This window comes from Heterobasidion irregulare (assembly GCF_000320585.1).
Source record: "Heterobasidion irregulare TC 32-1 unplaced genomic scaffold scaffold_05, whole genome shotgun sequence".
NCBI lineage: Eukaryota > Fungi > Basidiomycota > Agaricomycetes > Russulales > Bondarzewiaceae > Heterobasidion > Heterobasidion irregulare.
This window is the reverse complement of record NW_009258201.1, coordinates 2,260,554-2,279,830: the sequence shown is the minus strand read 5'-3', so window position 1 is coordinate 2,279,830 and position 19,277 is coordinate 2,260,554. Positions and strand designations below refer to the sequence as shown.

The 19,277-nt window shown below is 53.3% G+C and overlaps 6 protein-coding genes across 6 annotated transcripts; 3 read left to right on the top strand and 3 right to left on the bottom strand.

Annotated features, from left to right (window-relative positions):
* Nucleotides 1-483: 483 nt before the first annotated feature.
* Nucleotides 484-2,860, top strand: HETIRDRAFT_384502 (uncharacterized protein). Its single transcript, XM_009548379.1, has 16 exons — nt 484-580; nt 670-682; nt 753-815; nt 867-900; nt 955-974; nt 1,033-1,075; nt 1,135-1,163; nt 1,273-1,352; nt 1,410-1,513; nt 1,575-1,601; nt 1,659-1,686; nt 1,748-1,900; nt 1,962-2,039; nt 2,097-2,108; nt 2,172-2,178; nt 2,230-2,860. Exons 1-16 carry the CDS (start codon nt 537-539, stop codon nt 2,692-2,694), a joined length of 1,200 nt encoding a protein of 399 aa, XP_009546674.1. The 5' UTR covers nt 484-536; the 3' UTR covers nt 2,695-2,860.
* Nucleotides 2,861-3,852: 992 nt separating this feature from the next.
* Nucleotides 3,853-5,354, top strand: HETIRDRAFT_475577 (uncharacterized protein; the record flags this gene model as incomplete). Its single annotated transcript, XM_009548378.1, has 13 exons — nt 3,853-3,937; nt 4,008-4,020; nt 4,075-4,137; nt 4,201-4,234; nt 4,289-4,308; nt 4,358-4,400; nt 4,462-4,490; nt 4,597-4,676; nt 4,732-4,835; nt 4,895-4,924; nt 4,981-5,008; nt 5,067-5,219; nt 5,273-5,354. The coding sequence occupies exons 1-13, from the start codon at nt 3,891-3,893 to the stop codon at nt 5,352-5,354; spliced, it is 726 nt and encodes a 241-aa protein (XP_009546673.1). The 5' UTR covers nt 3,853-3,890.
* A 2,891-nt stretch (nt 5,355-8,245) lies between these two features.
* On the top strand, nt 8,246-9,166 carry HETIRDRAFT_409693 (uncharacterized protein). The gene is made up of 2 exons (XM_009548377.1): nt 8,246-8,726; nt 9,102-9,166. The coding sequence occupies exons 1-2, from the start codon at nt 8,368-8,370 to the stop codon at nt 9,139-9,141; spliced, it is 399 nt and encodes a 132-aa protein (XP_009546672.1). The 5' UTR covers nt 8,246-8,367; the 3' UTR covers nt 9,142-9,166.
* A 1,045-nt stretch (nt 9,167-10,211) lies between these two features.
* On the bottom strand, nt 10,212-11,257 carry HETIRDRAFT_318059 (uncharacterized protein; the record flags this gene model as incomplete). The annotated part of the gene is made up of 3 exons (XM_009548376.1): nt 10,212-10,319; nt 10,375-10,454; nt 10,513-11,257. The coding sequence occupies 3 exons, from the start codon at nt 11,255-11,257 to the stop codon at nt 10,212-10,214; spliced, it is 933 nt and encodes a 310-aa protein (XP_009546671.1).
* Nucleotides 11,258-13,101: 1,844 nt separating this feature from the next.
* HETIRDRAFT_418066 (uncharacterized protein) lies at nt 13,102-14,586 on the bottom strand (the record flags this gene model as incomplete). The annotated part of the gene is made up of 5 exons (XM_009548375.1): nt 13,102-13,422; nt 13,490-13,684; nt 13,765-14,060; nt 14,127-14,527; nt 14,579-14,586. 5 exons carry the CDS (start codon nt 14,584-14,586, stop codon nt 13,102-13,104), a joined length of 1,221 nt encoding a protein of 406 aa, XP_009546670.1.
* A 1,261-nt stretch (nt 14,587-15,847) lies between these two features.
* Nucleotides 15,848-17,989, bottom strand: cyp38 (cytochrome P450 monooxygenase 38; the record flags this gene model as incomplete). Its single annotated transcript, XM_009548374.1, has 12 exons — nt 15,848-15,995; nt 16,044-16,169; nt 16,228-16,252; nt 16,313-16,369; nt 16,425-16,614; nt 16,673-16,686; nt 16,755-16,872; nt 16,940-17,055; nt 17,121-17,269; nt 17,338-17,529; nt 17,591-17,720; nt 17,785-17,989. The coding sequence occupies 12 exons, from the start codon at nt 17,987-17,989 to the stop codon at nt 15,848-15,850; spliced, it is 1,470 nt and encodes a 489-aa protein (XP_009546669.1).
* Between the last annotated feature and the right edge of the window lie 1,288 nt (nt 17,990-19,277).

Sequence of the window (19,277 nt, the reverse complement as noted above, 5' to 3'; positions counted from 1 at the left end):
ACCAAATGACATCTATGTCCAGCCCCGAGCGCTGTGGAGGCTGTGGGTCATTCGGTCGATGAAGCACTTTCGGGTGGGGGATGTCTATATTCAACCTTGCCAGTGTGGTTCTCAGCCATGCCTTTTCACGCGTGTAGGCGTGCCCAATTTTGTTCGACAGAACAAGGCGTCCTGACTCAGCTGTTAGATACAGGCGGTCCGATGTGCGAGCCCAGCTGAGCATTTCTAGAATAGATCTGTCAACATCCTGCTGCAAAGAGAAATGAAGGGAGCAAGACAAGGCAAGACAAAACAAGATGGTCGCGAGTGGTACACGTGATGTGGCACTTGACCCCTGTGGCGTAAGCGGAGATCTCGATATGATGCTCCCCACACTGATCCGGAAGCGGGATAGCCGTCGCGCGCAAATTTTAGCGCCCTGTCAGATTTTATACCAACTCGCGAGTAGCTCCCCCCTCACATTTCTCTCCCATTTCTGTGCCCCATGTACACCGCGCTCGACGCTACCTGGGCACCTCGACTCAAAGGCCGATAAGATGCAAATGATTAGCATGGACCCGACTGAAGACTTTAAGAACTCGTGAGTTACCCTTCGGCGGGGTTGATCGAATCAGTCATAGCGCGGAACCTGACCGATCGAGCGAACGTGAACGTTTCCACACGCAATAGACTGAATACACAGGTCAGCTCGTTGTGCCTTGGCATGCTCGACCTGAAGGAATGTTATTGACGACTTGAATACCGACGCACAGTATGTCGGCGTAGCAGCGTTCACGATTTTGATTTGGGATCACATTGTTTCGTTCTCTGACGAGGTCGGTCTTTGCCACTCGCCCTCTTCTCTGTCATTAACATCACATTCACAGGTAGAATATGTATGGAAAGGAAACAAGGGACTTTGTGAGCACGCTCGCCACTCGTCGAAATCATCCCCATAGTAACTCGTATCGATAGCGGTCTACCTATTCTTCTTGGTGCGTCTACTCAGCTCCGTGCTATGTCTGGCGACGATTGACCTTCGGCCGTGAACAGAACCGCTATATTACGCCACTCGGGTTCACAGTCAATTTATATGGTTCGAGGACTTCTCAATCAATACGAGACATCAGCTCAACCGCCTGCACATTGATCCAGCATACTTTACGACAACATGGACCCACGAGGTACGCCACACTGGTAGTTGAATATCACGCGTACTCATCATTTTGACAGTCGTAAGCATATCAAGTGTTGATTATAGACACAGTACTCGACATCTTTGTTATACGATACAGCTGCGCCCGTTTTGTACGATACGAAGGTTCTATGACTATGCTCGGTATATCCGTAGTCGCTTTGATGATGTTTCTTCGGTGCGTTCAGCCGCTTCTTTGACACTACCCTTCGATCTGACTATGTTCTCGTCACAGGATACGTGCTCTATACAATAGGCAGATATACGTGCAAGGCGCCGTCCTCATAATATTGTTGACCTACATTGGTGTCAATGCTTGGCTCCTCACTCATGGCATTGGTGCGTTGTTAGTTTACTCAATCTGGCATAGTATATCATCGAACGACGTTCCACCAACTAGGGGTTCCTCACTCGTCACTTGTTGAATGTCTGTTCCTGTCGCATCATTAATCTAAAAGCAGATATTAACCCGATGTTGATATAGCGTGCACGATGATATTCGATCCGAAGATGTCAGTGGGCAATTATTCCTGCAGTGACATGTCGGGTGACCTCTTGTTGCCTCCTCTGTAGCGGTCCCATCGCCGCTGCTTCTGCTTGGCTGCCCCTGCTTTATGATACAATCGTCTTGATTCTCACCCTTCACCGCACATTGCAATCTGTACGGAGGAAAAACGCAGGGCAGATCATTCGAGTCCTCCTCAAGGAGGGTATATTGTACTTCGCGTGAGCCGTGTCAGACTTGTGATAGGATGCCTTCAGTGACTGACAGCTTTTGCATTGACAGTGTGATATTCTCTGTGACCCTGGTTCTGACCGTGATGATCGTCGCCGCTGATCCCTCAGTAAAGAACATCACTGCTCAGTATGTGCTTTATTCAACGACTTTGAGGACACGAGCTCATCTTCCCTTGTGCTCTAGACTCGAACTTCTGTGAGTTTTCTCGTATACGTACCTTCTCTGGCTTACCTGGAACCGTCACACTCCTCGCGTTAGCCTGACAGTAAGTATATTGTCTTTTGACTCTGTCAAGATCGTCTAACGAAGCTCGCAGGTTACGATGATGTCCCGCATTACCATTCATCTGAAGCGATTCGCACATATGAACGCGCTCGGATATTCTATCTCCGTCCCAACGCCCCGTCCCCAACCCGCACTTGCATGGAACACAATCACGCACCCCTCGCGTATTCAACAGATGCTTCCTCCCTCGCGGCGCGGACACATCCAGCATGTGCATCGCGTCGTGGACGACTCGTTTTTCTCCATGGTCACTCAGCCGGGCGAGGGTGTGAGTACTCAGGAGCAGACAAGTCGCGTGAGTAACGTCAGCCGAGCTCTGGGAAGATCACATGCTTCAGGGGGCGAGATAATCTCGATCGGGAGAGACGGAGCGGTTGGCCTCGATGTCGAGGAGGAGCTTTATGGGGCTGACCGGGTAGGTGCTCGGTCTGTCGGTGGTGGTGAGATAGAGCACGTCGAGAGGACGATGCAGAACGCGAAGGCGTCGGACGTGTAATGCACGTCTTGTTGGTTGCATACTTTGGAAGCATAGGATATTTATTCGAGGATGAGGATCATTTAGAGCTTCACTTTTACTTGTCCTCTGTATTTGGAGGAGGACGCGTAGCCATAATGCTGTATTTGTATCACAGTTACCTAGGAATAATGCACTCGTATCCGGCACAGAATCCAGGTCCTAATTGATAATCAACGATGTCAGGTGCGGAAAATGATGCACGAGGACGACCAAATCCTGCGCAGCGCCGCCATGCATAATGGTGCACGCTTGCTTCCACTTCTTCATGGTTATCTGTCTCCGCCGACACCGAGAAGGCGCCAGGTGTTCACGGAAGCGCGAGGAGGCTCACCTGACGTGCCGTTGCGGCTGCCACGGCTGTTCTGTTGCTTCCTTCTTCGGACGACTTCTTCATTGCCATGTTTTGGGCGCTCATCTTCATCACATCCCCAATTCGAAACCCTGCTTTTCCCCGCGCTCACGGCTCACTACCCATCTCGCGGGACTGACTTAATTGTTGCGGCTCATGCAAGAGCATGGCCTGCAACACAATCGGATCTCCACAGATCTTCGCTGCCTTGATGAGACCATTTCCATATGATCTTGTAAGCTGCACAGTCGCATCGTTTTAGTTGCCGGCATGAGACAGTAGCCGTGCAGCGTAGTTGCAGCGTGCACAGTGGGATCACGACAGATAGGTACAGGAGAGGCGTCGGAGATTGAGGCGGCGTCGTTGTTGTCTTTTGGGGACGGCAAGCCTATCGTAGATCCAGCTATCCACGATCCGAGGTGCGCCGCTTTTCGTCAGTTCCCTATCGAAATTCTTCACATCAGTTCTAGATGGCGTATCCGAAGTCCCCATGCCTCGAATTGACCCATAGCGCGTACGCCTCGTACTCCGCATCCTAGCCTATGCGGATCTTATTGGCGCCTGTCGTAATCATCGTGGAGCATGTGGCCGAGCCGCAGCCGCTTCTGGATGACGTCCTCAATGAGTCTCCTTTTGCTCACGAACTGGGCGCCATACGCTTGGCCCTTGGGAGGGACTGTCTTACTTGCATGAACTCTCTGTAGTTGCACGTTGTCATCCAGATGTATTTTAAGCAGCCTACGAGGGCTCTCCGATGTTCGAAAGTTTTTCGCCCTGGCCTCTCCGCAGAAAATCACGACCTGTAGGTCAATGCAAACAAACGCGAATGACCTCAAATCTGCGAGATGATATTCTTGCTGACATCGTGAATCTGTGAGTTGCTCCAAATATTCGTCAGATCAATAATTTTGAAAGGAGAGGCCCCTCCGATCGGCGACTGCAGATATCTGACCGAAGTGAGTAGATGCTGTCCGGTCGAATGATAAAGATTTGACGAGGCGTCGATGCAGTGTTTCGGGCTTGCCTCATTCGTCGTTATGATGTGGGACCATCTCCTTACACTCTCTGACGAGGTAAGATTTCCATTCTCACCAATCACTCATCGTCAATGTCGTTGACGCAGAAGAACACACCAGGTGACGTTTATCTGGCTTGGGCGCAAAGGACTGTGTACGTGGCTCCTCCACGCTATGCTTGTGTGTCTTTTACTTATCTCGATTAAAGATATATATCTTTATTTTGTGGTAAGCATACCCTTATCTTCATTTGATTTGGACTGAGGCATCATTTCAGAATCGATACTTCATACCACTCAGCTTCATTGTAAATCTGTATGGTACGTGGATCGATCCTCTCCTTGTTCACGCGCACGTCTCACGCCGCAATGGTCTGCTTAGCATATTTTGGTCGAAGTTGGACTCAAGAAGTCAGTATATTCTGTCTTTTGAACTACGTGGACTGCATGCTTATTCTTCTTTAGTCGTGAGTTTCTTCTGATCGGAGGTGACTATGATCATGACCTGGAGTGGCATAGCTGTAATCATTTTGTACGTTATGAAGGCAGCATGACCATGATCGGGGTCTATATCGCTGCATTCCTCATGCTTTTCCGGTAGGCGTCATTGATGAGTATGTGCGGAGTCGACCACTGATATCAATCTCTGCAGATTAGTCGCGCTGTATCACGGAAATAAATATGTTCAAGTGCCTGTATTCGCAATTCTGTTCGCGGCAATCGCTGTCAATGCATGGCTTTTGTCTCGCGGTCAAGGTGCGCTGCTGAGTTTTTAACTAGATTCAGCTTCTATTCTAATCGTGATTCCCTCTAAGGAGTCTCACAATCCTCATCGTTGGTTCATTGTAAGGATGTCGTCTATCTAAAGTGCACTAGTATCATCTCAATCATGTTTGGGCAGCTTGCACCATGATTTTTGATCCTTCTCTGTAAGCATGTCATCTCGACTCTGACTTTGCCCTCTCCTCATCAGTGTTCGTGTGCAAGCGGCCCAGTCGCTGCTTGCGCTGCCATTCTTCCACTTGTCTACGACACTGTCATATGTGTTTTGGTGATTGCTCGTCTGGTGCATTGGCGCGGGTCGCGGGAAACTGGGAATCTTCAATCCACTCTGATGAAAGAGGGACTATCATATTATTTGTACGCTCCATTTTTTGAGTTCCTCGTCTTCATGCATGAATAATCATTGACAGTTTTGGTTGCTCGGTCATGCTCGCCTCGACATTTACGATCGTATATGCCGACCCTTCCGCTCGCAATATCGCCATGCAGTGAGTGTTCGCACTTTTCGCTATGGCACCTGCGTGCTCACGACTCTTAGGCTACAACTTGTGTTAGTGTTCATCCTTTGCATTTATGGTGTTTGATCTCACAAACATTCTTGACGCGCCTTTGGTCTACTAGCTTCTCGGCGAGTCTTTCCATCTGTCGCTCCTTTGCGTCAACGGCCATTCTAATTTCCACTAGGTCACTGTGGGGAGCCGAATGGTGATTCATCTCAGGAAGACTACTTCACGACAAGAAGCCCCGCAGCCTTCGACACTCGCTACTATTGACTGGGCGCCTCACAATGAGTCGAACTCTCCCCCTACACGCCCGACTATCTTGTCGCCTGAGCGCTGTGAATTCACCGTGTCGCATTCACTGGCGTGTGACAGTGGTGTTGACCTGAATTCATACGGACCGAATACCCTCTACTCCGCTTGAGCTATCGAACGTCGTCTTAGTAGTTTAAAAAGTCGAAACCATCTTCTACGTAGATATTTCCCTGCTATCCGTCCATATATGTACCAACCTCTACTTCCTGTGAGTCTTCTGATCGTATTTCGCCTCTGTATATACCCTTCATCACCTGTTCCCCTACAGCCTGTGGTAGAACCGGGACATGAAGGCTTCTCAGGGTAAATGTTGAACTGTCTGGAGCAAGCCGCCTTGATGGACTGACGCTGATCAGACGCCACGCCACGTTTCCGCCACTTTGCTGGCTCTCGTGCCTTCTTCTGCACGGCAACACAGCCCCGAAGTGTCTGCGCGCCGTCGGGCCAACCTAGCAACTGGACGCCACGCCACGCTCTCCCCAATTCTGAATCCTCGTCAGGACATCTGCCCGCGGTTTCTCCCACATGACTTCCATGATGGCCCCAAAAGGTCCCGACGGAGAGTTCTAGCCTAGCAGGTTTCATTCATCGCGCCGTGAATCGAGTCATCGACACATCAAGATTATCCAAAATTTCAACATGGGCCCATATGGGCGCTTTATGGCAAGGACCTGAGGATGCCTCTCACGCTTCTGACCCACAACAGTCCACAACGCAATACATAAGCATGGCAAACGCTTCTGAAGGGGCTGATATCTAATCCTCATGGCATGGCGTGCCAAGGTCCGAAGCGCCCTGACGGCAGGCTTCCTGAGGTGCCAGGCCGCGAGACGGTCGCACGAGGGATTGTGAAGAGATACAGGCGTGTCCCAGGACGCAAGCTGACTGCCATTAAAGGAAAGATCGGGTGGCAAGAAAAATGGCGTCGGCACTCGCGAAGGCGAGGGGCTGTGGGGCGAAACCGGGCCGTCGAATGCCTTACCACGAGATACTGGCGACGCCGCGACAGGACCTGGACACTAGGACAAGCGAGACAAGCGTCTAAACTGCGCCTTCCCCTTCCTCTCTCACAGGTACAGCTGTCTTCCTTCCCTTCATCACTGGCGTCAGTGGGATCACCCTTGTATTCACTATCTTTTTGTTTGCCCCCGCACTTGACAACCAGAAATACAATTGCCATCCAACTGTATGCTCCGGCAGCCTCCCTGCCCTCCTGTTTCATCCCGATGGCAAACGGTACAAGGGGAAAACTTTCCTGGACGAACTTCTCTAATGCTGTACGTATGAGCGTTTGCACAGAATATCACTCGATAATGTCAGACACTTTAAGCGAGAGAAGCTCGTGCGATTGGACGCACGCCGCTCTTGTTTGGGGGCCAGAAAGGCGGAAGGTATCAGGCCAAACCGGTGATGACCGAGATAGTGGCGACATAGTGTTGGATAAGTCAACTCAGCAGGCAGACCGCCGGTTATAGCACCGCTTCCTCGAGGCATCCAGGCAGTGCCAATCCTTTAATTGCCTCGATCTCCGGCGTATTCCTCGCCCTGTTACCCCCCAGATCTTTCCCCGCTCTCCCGCCTCAAAATATACTCGATACTGTCATGGATTCCGCTGCAATCGACGGTATCTTATGCAGTATATTTTCTCAAACACAACAATGCGTGGCAAGGCGGCGACCCGAGGACGACCTCCTCGCCGGCGTCATCGCCCGCATCGACGGGCAGCGCGTTTTCGCGCTGCCAGGCGCGTCTCTTGGCGCCTTAGCAGACGCCTTCAAGCGTCTGCACTGCTTGCTCGCAGTTCAAATGAGCAACCCTTCCATATTGTCGGTCTGCGGCAACATGTGAGTAGTTCTTTGTATCATCATAAGATTCTTCGTATTCACGCGCCTTTGGAAGTTTCAACAAGGCACCCTACCACTGGGTGGACGAATACACGTGTGTCCAGGTCCTCGAGACCATGGACCAACTCCCTCTCATTCAAGGCGACCACTCGGCCGCCTTCATCGTGAGTCCCTTCCTTGTCCTCCATCAATACCGAGCTAATCCCTCTGCATGGTAGCGCGCCGATCGCGTTCTGGTCGTCTGGGGCGACGACTTGCCCACCATCATATTCCGGAGCCAAATGCTCCTCAACTCCCTCGAACAGACCAGCGCGATAGAGGACATGGTCCACATGGACCGTATTCAAGGCCTCTTCTCGGACGAGGCAGGCTACGACGAGCAGAGTCCCCGCTCACCACTGCCCCCCCTGCCGGAGTTGTCGAACGTGTCGAGGGTACCGCCATCGTCATCACACATGGCGTCATATCCGGTGATGTATCCGTCCACGAACTACATCTCCGTCTACAGATGTGCCCGTCCCCAATATTCACCAATGACCTGCCTTCAGGTTCGATCCTGATCAATTTTGATACATTCTGATCACTGACGATGCCCAACAGAGACAGTTTGGCGGTCTGAGAACGTACACCCCCGCGACGGCCGAGGCAGGCTTGCCCCAAACAGTCTGTCTCGCGGACATATCTCCTCCACCCTACGGGACCGAACTCGACTCGGAGGGTGCGGAGTCCGATCACCAGGCCTCCACGTCGTCGGCATCATCATCCGCCACGACCTCCCCCACCTCCCTCTCAAGCGACTTGAGCGAGAGCGACGCCCGGAAGCCCCCTTCCACTGAGTCTTCGGACATGGGCAAGTGGGGTGTTCGTCCTAAGCGCCGATGCACGACCAAGCCCCCCGTTCCCAAGCCACCACGCAAGCCCGTGACCCGCAAGGCTCCCGCGCGCAAGCCAGCGACTCATCGTTCCCAGGCGCCAGCTCCGGCCCCTTCTCCCCCCCCTTCGCGCCCGCAACCTGCACGCCAACCCTCCGCGCGCACTGTCGGGAAGAAGTGCAAGCGCTTGCAGCGCGACGACGACGACGACGACGACGACGGGGACGACGATGACGAGTACGTACCCGCTGGTGCACCCCGCACAACGAAAGGGACTCGTCGTCCCAGGAAGCGCGCCGCCGGATCGAGATCGCACTTGACCGGCTCGTCCGCGGATGACTCCACGGCTCCTCCCAACGCTCCCGCGCTCCGCCCCACCGCCCTTCCTCCGCTTTCTCCCACCGCCGAGTCCGACGACAAGCTTAGCCACTGCGCCTTCTGCATCCTGTCCTTTACCCGCCCCAAAGACCTCCTCCGCCACAACGTGTTCCACTGCGGAGAGAATGCCCACAAAAGGCGTCTGGTCTGCAGTGTTTGCAGCGAGACGCTTTCCCGCAAGGACTCGGCGAAGCGACATGCTAAGGTCCACCTGAAGAGAGGCTACAAGCCGACGGACATCGTCTTCAGGCTTGAGCCGCCACCAGATGGATACGACGAGGGTGAAGAAGAGGACGCCATCGTCGATGTGGGTCTGTCCAGTGACGAAGGGGATGACGACTCCGACATGGACGAGGAGGAGGAGCTATGAGGTTGGCGTCGTGGGTGTCAAGGAGAGCGGCGGCCCTTTGGTCTATCGTGTGCTCTGAACGCTGTTGCCGTATCTAATGGGTACGCTCATTTTCATTTTCCTTTTGTTTAGGGTTCTCGCGCTTCATCTTCCCCTCTGTACGTCTGTGTCCTTGCTCTCTCATCCAGGACTTGTATCTTTTAGCATCATTCATCCTGTTGTCGCTGTCCATTTGTTTTCGTTCCAATGTTCTTTGTAGCCTCTGCTACCCGCATCTCATTTCTCCTATCATCTTTTGTATATTCTCTCGCTATCCTGTTGTTTCGTTGTCTCGTTGTCTCATCTCCCCTTGTCCTGTGTCGTCGTCTATCTCGTTTGCTATCGTCGTTTCTCGCTTGTCCGGTCTCGTTTTCCATTGCTATCGCCTCCTCTGTTGTCTGGTCATCTCGCTTTGTTCTGTAGTCCGTCGATCTGATTTCTCGAATGCCCATATCTCGCCCCGTGGGCTGTGCCTCCAACCATCTTGTGATCATCATCGCCTTGTAGATCCCTGTGTATAGACACCAATAATCTCTGACCCCGACCCACCCGATTCCACCCGATCGCGAGGATCACGATCCCCCCATGACCGCTGCGTGTAGGCATCACTTATCTTCGTGATCCTGGTAGAACGTCGACGGTGGAACCTGATGCGATCATCCATGGGCGCTGAAACACTCGGCGAGAATCAACTCGGACGCCTTCTCTTTCTCATGGCGTCGCCGCTACAAAAAAGAACAAGGCAAGCTTCATCGATAAGGGAGGCAAGACCGTGAGGAGTATCAATCGTCGCCCCATCGCCCCCATCACCCGACGCCGTCCGTCGGACTCGAAATTAAAAACGCAAACAAAAGCATGGTATACACGTGTCCGACACAAGGAATACACAGCAGCGGCAAAGAGCGGCATTCGGTATACCGAGGTCCATATACTGTTTTACATCCGGCGCAAATCCGGCCCCCATATAGACAGCAGTAATCTGCAAACATAGCAGCTCTAACGCACATCTCGATGGCGCAGCGCAGCGCCAAGACACCGGACGCCGTCCTGGCCTATGACGTTTTGCCTTCAGAGGGGGCCTTGGTCCGGTATCTCACGATCCAAGGGTGCTTTCTCACATCTGAAAGAGGAATTCTCTTGTCTGGGTCGTATTGCAACAGCTAAGGATGATGATAAGCAGGCGAGCGCAGCGACAGCCAAAATTTGAATACTCACAGACATGATGAGGTCCCGGGCCTCCCCGCTGACTTTGGACGGGATGTGCAAGTCTACGCTGGCGATGCGCTTGTATGTCGCTGTGTCATTCGATGTAAGCACAATAGTCAGCGATGGTCTGGAAGCATTACGACATACCGCCATATCCTCTGAGATCCTCGAATGGGGGGGCACCGCAGATGAATTCATAAGTGAGCACGCCGAGCGCCCAATAATCAACCTTCTCCGAATGGACCTTGCCCTCGACCATCTCGGGAGGAAGGTAATCGAGCGTCCCACATAGCGTGGTCCGTCGGTTGCCTGGCGCATGCACGCTCCAACCGAAGTCTCCAATTTTGAGTTCCCCATTGATCCCTAACAGCAGGTTCTCGGGCTTGATATCGCGGTGGATGACGTGCTTCGAATGAAGGTACGAAAGAGCATCTGCCATCTGGTCGATGTAGACCGCGCTCCTCCGCTCAGAGAAAGAACCGTACTTGGTGAGCTGCTTATAAAGCTCTCCCTTTCCAGCGAACTCGAGCATCAGGAAGATACGTTTCTCGTCGTGGAAGTACCCGTAAAGTCGAAGAACGTGAGGATGTCGGAGGTTCTGCTGAATCTCGATCTCTCTCCGAATCTGCTTCTCCACCTTCGACTGGATGATCTCTGACTTGTACAGACACTTGAGAGCCAAGATGTATCGCGGCTCGCATTTAGTGCGGATCATGTACACTCGTCCGAACTTGCCCTTGCCTAGTGGGCGACCTATGTCGAAGTCGTAGAGATGCCACTCACGAGTGGGTCGCGCCCTGTAATATACGTGAGCATAAGGCCATGGCGTCGTGCTTGCGCACTGACCCAATGATGCTCGAATCGAGGGCAAGTTGCTTCGCTGCCTCCCCATGCACGACCTGACCTCTTGTCTCGTTCTCAATCTCAAACCCCCCATCATAGCGACCAATATCAATTTCAGGCTGCGCGGCCGATGATGTCTGCTTCGACTTTGCTACCGTAGTCGTGGTCGTAGTCGTGGTCGTAGTCGTGGTTGATTGGCTGGTGGGAATCTTAGACGAAGATGCCTTATGCTTCAGGATGGGTTTTGGAGCAGGTTTTGGGACATTCGGCGCAGCGAACTTGGTCAAGAGCTTGGAGACATTCGTTTGGCTAGGCTGCTTCTGGTGCGCTGGCTTCGCTTTCGCAACCGCAGTGGTGGTTGTAGTCGTGGTGTTTTGTTTCGAGGATATCTCGAGAGCAGCAATCTGACGAGTCACCGCACCGATGGACGTCATGACAAAGAGGATGGGGAGAGGGACAAGGTAACGCAAGGTGACACCGAGGCCTGACGAGAGGATGACAAGGCAAGACAAGACGAGAGCTGTCGCGTGGTCCCGTGATGTGGTTCGACTTTTTGAAACTCCGCCAAACGACGCGTTCCTGTCACGGGACGCGAAAGGAGCGCGTCGTGGGAAGGTCTCGCCATATCTGCTCCCGTTCGACGCTGATTGATTGGCATCGTCGACGGAAAGCTAAAACAGCGTTCGTGGCATCCGTTGGCGAGCGTTGATCTCGACATGTCGAACCTCAGGCTTGACCGGGGCTGGCGGTCCCAGCCGGCGCTATGGAGCGCTATGGGCTCAGCCTGTCGTTGCGTTCAGCGGCCCAGCGACTGGTTTTACATCTAGGACCAGCCCCTCACTCGCCGTTCTCCCGGACACCCCTACGGACCCAGTGCATGAACGCCAGGTATGAGACCCACAGCAGCGGCTACCCTGCACCTCCAACGCCTCGCAGTAACGCCGCATGCACGCGACGCACAACAAACATCCTATACCCGACGCCGTATCTTTTTGAAACGTCAAGAGGTTCCGCTGTTTATACATAACGGGACCCGCCCCAGCCACCTCGAACAGCCCTCCACCACGTTGTGGGAGAAGACAAATCGCTGTCGGGCCGATCATCGTGCTCATCTGCACGGGACAGGCTAGGACGGAAGCTGACGAAGGATCTTTTGGCATTTTCCAAGAACGTCTGAATTGCAAAGCGCGTGGGACAAGCTGGGACAAGGCTCTCTAGCGACTCTCCTCAACGTCATGCCGAGGCTCCGATAATCATCACCACCGTGCGCTGCTGGGCGTAAGTTTCGAAACATATGTGGTTCAATGAGCTCAGCCCCTGAAAGGCTACGCGAGCTCTGTTCTTATTAGGTTCAAGGGGGTGAACGCGATGAGCATCTTGCGCCCTCTCAGGCCTTGAGGCGGTGTTATGTCGGGGGCGTGGGCGGGGTTGAGGATGGCGGATGTAGATATCGTTGTGTACATCCCCTTTTGTCAAGTCAACAAGGGGGGCACTGCGCCGGGTGCGTTTGCGGAGGGCCTATCGTTCCTGTCCTTCCGCTTCTCCCTTTACGTCTTCGCGGTCCCGTGAGACATGGGAGCGTGTGTCGCACATGCCGTACTGACCCCGAAGACGAGACTATGCCCCCTTCGACGCCACGACCCTTGAGACTAAGCAGAGACAAATAACTGGTCGTCGCGCACGCTCGTTGTTTTCATGAGATAATATACATGAGATGCAGCATCTTGAAGTCAGTATCTATACAGGCCTGCGGTGGGGTATAGATTTGATACACGGTGCGGATGAGCGTCCCTTCATCCCGGTCGCGCGCACGTGCCCGAATGGCTGTTGTCGCCCTCGTCTCTAGTTCCAAAAGTCCCTGAGCACTACCCGCACGGACGTGCGCTCGCAATCTCATGGCCTCTTCAGCCACACAGGGAGATGGGCGTCGAGCCGCATTGGTGCCTCGCCGATACACACCTTCGTCTTTGACATGACCGCAGCGTGGCGTATCGCTGTGATGTTGTGGTACACAGGGCCTGACTGCACGCCCGCATCCGGAACTGCCTGCTCGATCTTCGTGCTGAAACCGGCGACCTCGGTATCGAGCGGGACCCCGCGCGGCGGGAGGGGCTCGCCGTTTTTATATGCCTCTTCTGGGCTGAGGTACCCAAGCGAACGGACCCAATGCAGCGTCGCTCCGAGGGAGACGTGCACCTCGTAAGAGCCGCCTTCCTGTTGTGCGTTATCATAATGGTCAGCGGGTCGTCTATCGAGGGTGATGAGATGATGGTAGACCCACGGTGATGGTTCTGCATAGCGCGCTGATGATGCCGAACGCCAACAGGTAGCCGGTGGCGTGATCAAGCGCTTGCATCGGCAACGAACGATGAGGCGGGAAATCATTGACATTCCCACCGTTAGCAAGGACATAGTCTTTATATGCTTGTGCCTCTGCAACATTCATGCCGCCTATCGCCTGTAGCAACGAGTCGAACTGTGATTATTGTCAGTGATAACCCACCAACGTTCCAATCGAGAACAATGGGAAAGGCGTTGAGGCAGGAGGGGACGTACACCCTTCGCGTCTTTCAAGGCCCCCGAGAATCCGTATGCGCTCAGCGTCCCATATACAATCCCTGGACGCGCCTTCGCGACCTCTTCAGGCCCAAATCCAAGGCCCTGGAGGCCCCCAGGTCTATATGCCTGCAGGAATACATCCGCATCTTTGACCAGGCTTTGCAATGTTTCCTTGTCCTTCGGGTCACGCAGATCCAGCTGTGTTGTCCGCTTGCCGCGGGATGTGTCCATATCCAGCAATGGTAGACTAGGGAGATTTGGGGAAGTAACAAGCAGAGTATCTGCGCCGTGCGCTGCATACCGAACAAAAGCAGCGCGATCAAACTCAGTGCAGAGCACGCAAAAGGAGAATCACGTACCAGCAAGTGTTCGCCCACATACAGGACCCGCCAACACCCTCGTTAGATCCAACACCCGTATCCCATCCAAAGCTCTCGCAAATTCTGTTCCTGAGAGGATGCGCCTTGGCGCGTCGCCGATCTTGCGGACGTAAACTGACTCGTTGTTGACCGTCTGGCGCGCATGCGGGTGTCGGTCTGCTTCTTCGAAGGACCGAACGGCGACGGCGCACAGGTTACGCTTCATCACCTCTGCTTCGAAGTCGATGGAAGACCAGGAGGCGAGGGCGGCCGCTACGGCGGCCTTTGTAGGCGCGCATTTAAGAATATCGACCAGGCCCTGCTTGTGACTGTCGTAAATGGAGTCAGTGACATTGGCCTTGGAAAAGATAGCATGGAGGTAACGCGTTAACGAACGAGGCCTGAGAAACGATGTGAAATAAAATGAATAAAGCCGACACGGGAATCATTACTGAAGCATTGAGCACGATCGAGCTAGTAGGGCGATGATGTCATAGAAGGACGTATTACTTCACAGCAGCGTGGCCTTACAGCCGTGCAGATCCGGCATGCGACGGAACATTCTGGGGAATATCGCGAGCACTTGCACGCTCTAGGGTTAGGGATAATGGGGGACTCACTGCGGGAAGTTCGCGTGCAAGCGCACATAACCGTCCTTTGTCTTGAAGAAATCGGAGAGTTCATCGAACAAGACGCTTTTGGGTATCTGATCGTCAACGGTATAGTACTTTTCACTGTCTGCACGCAGCAGGAAAAGAGCGTCAGTTCAGGACCAAACGAACTGATGAAGGCTGCTAGCCGGGTGCTTACTGAACTCAATCACGGCATGTCGGGCCTCCACGGATACATCCTGTTCCTCTCCGGTGCGCAGCTTGTGGAAGTGGGCGGCGGCGAGAGCAGAGACGCCTATGGCGGTCTATCGATAGCGGATGCGTCGTTCTGTCTGTGTGCGCGAAAAGCGAAAGAGGTGCGGACCTGTGCAGCAAATCCGAGTTTGAAATGCGAGTCGACGGAAGGATCGGGTGATTTGGATAGATGAAGATGAGCTATGGAATCTGGGGGGAGGCCCTGGGCGATCCAGAGGGCGTTTGCGGGGGCGAGGACGATCTGATCGAGGAGGGAGGAGAACATCGCAGTGGATATGCGTCGGAGGTGTTGATGGGGATGAAGGATGCGACGAGAGCCCGAGCATAAACGACGCCGCCGATGTCGACACACGCTATATATACAATTGTGTGCATCTCAGCGCTAATAGACCCCGCGCTAGACCCTCTCTATCGCTACCGAGCATGCTTCATTCCCCCGGATCGGCTCAAATCTAGTCAAATATCTATTTCGTCCGCATCAGGCACGCCAAATCGGGCACCGTCCCTCCTGCTTTCATATCTCCGTTATCCCGTCCCTCCCGTGCCATGACCATCCACTACTGCGAGCAGACGTGTATATCCCACTTTCTGATGTCTCTTCAAGTCTCTCAGAACTATGCATGACATGCAAATTTCGGCACTTCGCTCCGTATCATACATCAAGCTTCTAGAAGCACTGCAAGCGACATCTGAGCGCCCCGGGCGACGCTGCGACCATAGTCACCGCTCGCTATGGCATGCCTTTGATCAGTCCTTCCGCCGTCTGATCCCTTGGCACGATAGAACATGTATATGGGCACGAATGACTGTGGGTCTCCCATGAGTAGGTACCTCAGAAGTGAACAAACATGGCCCTCACCTGATCGCTGCATCAGTATAGGCGCGCTCAACAGGAATTATGTTTCCATCGGCGTCTTTGGCGTGGTCCACAGTGAAGACCGACAGGACAGACGCGATGACGATCCAGAGTGTAGCATCAGCCAAATGCCGGCCGGGACATATCCTGCTCGTGGGGTCAGCTTACTGAGTGCTGTCGTGTTTTTTTGCCCACCTTCTCCCAAATCCAAAAACAGAAGACAGTAATGGATCTTCCTTTATCTTGCCGTCCGATGTCAAAAAACGTTCGGGCTTAAATGCATCTGGGTCTGGATATGTCTCAGGATCTTGCAATATAGCCCTGTGAACATGTTGTCATGAAACAGATGTGGGAAGCGTCCAACATCTAGACCGCGCACCAGAGATTTGCGAAGATGTTGGTGCCTACGCGGTGTCGTCAAGTCAACTTATAATTTCTAGAAAGAGGGGCAAAACGGTACACACCCTTCGGAATGTAATAGCCCTCGTAAACATCGTCCTCCCTAATCACGTGTGACACCCCTAGATGCACATGTGTTCTAATACACGCATCACCCACGAAAGCCGCTGTACATACCTAATGGAACCACCGGATGCCAGCGTTTCACTTCCATGCAGACCGCGTTGACGTAAGGCAGATTCTCATAGTCACCAAAATCTGGCAGCCGTCCCCGCCCGACAACGACGTCAATTTCGGCCTGCGCACGCTTTTGCACGGCGGGGTTTAGCACGAGCGCGAGAAAAGCGCTGCCCAGAGCTGCCTTGGACTGTTCGCGAAACAGGCTGAGCTACTGAAAAAAGGGAGGGGACACCAGGCGCGCTCACCGTGTCCGCGCCGGCTGCGGAGGTAAGATCAGAATGGAGGCGAGACGTCGGCGTTGTGATGCATGCATGTTCGAGCACTGACCGGTGTACAGAGTCGCGGCGACCGATTTGATCGTAAACTCTTCTTGCTCAGTCGGCGCGATGCCTTGGCATGCATTTAGGTTGTCGCGCGTGAGCGAAGGGCGGGCGGTCCCGTCTCGCTGTGGCGTTTGGTCGCGCGTCATACGCAAGCTCTTCGATACCTGGAATTTTCGCAAGGGGGCGCACCATCGCTTCCTTCACGTATTCGTACGGCGCGTTGACCATATCCCGAGCGATCCGTGCGGTTTCCGACGCCATGCCTTTGAAACGCATGCCCGGCACCCATGCGGGCAAGTGTCTCACTGTTTTACGGGAGGCCAGTCAGCTGTGGAAGTGGCCAGAGGCGAGCAAGGCAGCAGACGCTCACATATTGGTAAGGCGTTTACCAGCGTAGCGCCAGGAAGGAATACCGCCGATGACCTGTGCGAGATCTCTTCTGCGAGAGACACGAACCGGTCGTTCGATTCGGCGATCTCGTAGCCATATGCGAGGTTAATGACGATGGCTCCTGTGAGGCTTTCCCGTTTCACGTCAGCTTTGAGATGTGGGGGATGTGAGGGAAGGGGAAGATGGTCGTTGCTCACTGTGTGATATGTTTGTCGAGCGCTTCCGGGCGGTGGAGCAGCTTTTTGAGAAAGTCGTGCGTGTAACGCCTCTGCATCGGCCGATATAGCAATGCAGCGCTTGGGCGCAGGCTGTGATCAGACACCCTGCGCTGCGCGCGCCACTCGTGGGAGTAAGATGTGAAAACGGTGTTCCACCAATCGACACCCATTCTTGGACACCGACATCAGAGGATCAGCATCTCATTTTCCTGCATAGACGGCGAATATTCACATCTTAAACACCGGGACTACCGGTCGGTCCGAGTATATCTCGCCGCGCTTATCGAAGAGGTCTTTGGCGGCTTTGTAAGAGTTGATGATCACCAGCCTTTGGCCAAGCACGCTGAAAGACACGACATTGCCTGCGGGTTTTCCGTGAGCATTTACATAGTTGTATGCAGAAAACTAGTGCGAAGATGACTATACCGTATTCCTTCCCCCACTTCGCATATGTCTTCCAAGTGTTCTTGTTCAATATGTCAAAGATGTTCCCGACGAGGGGAAGAGGCATCGGCCCAGGGGGATAAGGAAGGCCATATGGTTTCCGATGCTTGGTCCAGTACGCCTTGGCGAAAACCAGAAAAGTGATCAACGCGACAAAGTCGAGAAACTCTAGATTGATGGACGACATGGCAGCGCTTGTGTCGCTCAAGAGAGGTGAGGGAGCCGTTCTGCCCTTCGCGTTCACTTTAAGAAGGCCAGTATCGCTCGCTCCGCAACGGGAGTTCCGCATGTGAAGCGAAAAGACCAGAAACCCCGGGCCCAGTGCGTCTTGTCATTTGCAAACAAGAGGCGTCCAGAATCACGGACGCTCGATGTTACGGCAGGATAAGAGCAGCGGAGCTTCGCAGTATTCCGCTTGACCACAGCGGTTGTGGCTCGAAGAATTCATCGCGGAAAGGCGTTCCCCACAGGTGAACCATGGGGAAGATCCAGACGTTGCCACTCCCGAGAAGGTGCATGGACGTATTAACGTCCCTTCCCACTCCCACGATTGAATAATCGACTGTGAGCTCCATTTCAGAAATAGATGTTGATTGAGCAATACATTGGGGCACGGGTACTTGAAGCTCAAGGTGAGAAGTTAGGCGTTGTGTCACTAGCTGGAGCACTCTTGAAATTAGCTCTGCGCATGCTGGGCTTCCTGTATGTAAGTTCGAAGCCTATGGCTGAAAACCGAAGGGGGTATTGACCACGTCCCTGAGCACGCGATTGACCGTTCAAAGTTTATTAGTCTTTGCCCCCGGACCCTCATTAACGCCTAGTGCTTGTTCTGATGCGTCGACGCATTAAGCAGTCTTACATTCATGGTCAGTCATGAGGGACACGCAAGAATGATTATGACGCACAAGAGGAGCAGCACCACATATATCCGAACCTTGCCCCGACAGCTTCTGAACCACCGATACTCAGACAAGCCGAGTTCCCGTGAGAACTACGTCCGGAAAGAAAGAGAAAAAAGTCTGCCTCATTCTACTCGGGTTCGCCATTCCGCTGAAACACAAAAATACAGCAAACCTCTACATGTTTGAACCCGACGTCTTCCATGAGCAAAGCCCAGAGCAGCGTCGCACTCATTTGTAAAGTCACCAAGACCAACCCATTAAATTATCTTCCTTGAGTTTAGCACCTAAAACGGATTCAATTTTTGTCGGTGTTCTTAAACCCGTCCGAAAGGCGAAATCTGGAGCTTGCCCTCGTTTGGCTGATCATTGACATCGATGTTGCTCTCCATATTTGATCCGGTATGCAACTGAGTTGGCGGACTTTGATCCTCGAAGCTTCCATGCCCTGTCACAGCCGTTGTGGCACTGTCGATCGTGCTCAGCTTAAATATCAAGGACCCGGGAAAGTCCCAAAACAACCCTCTCACCTGCAACACCGAATCTTCTAGGACAACATGAGCCAGCAGCTCGACG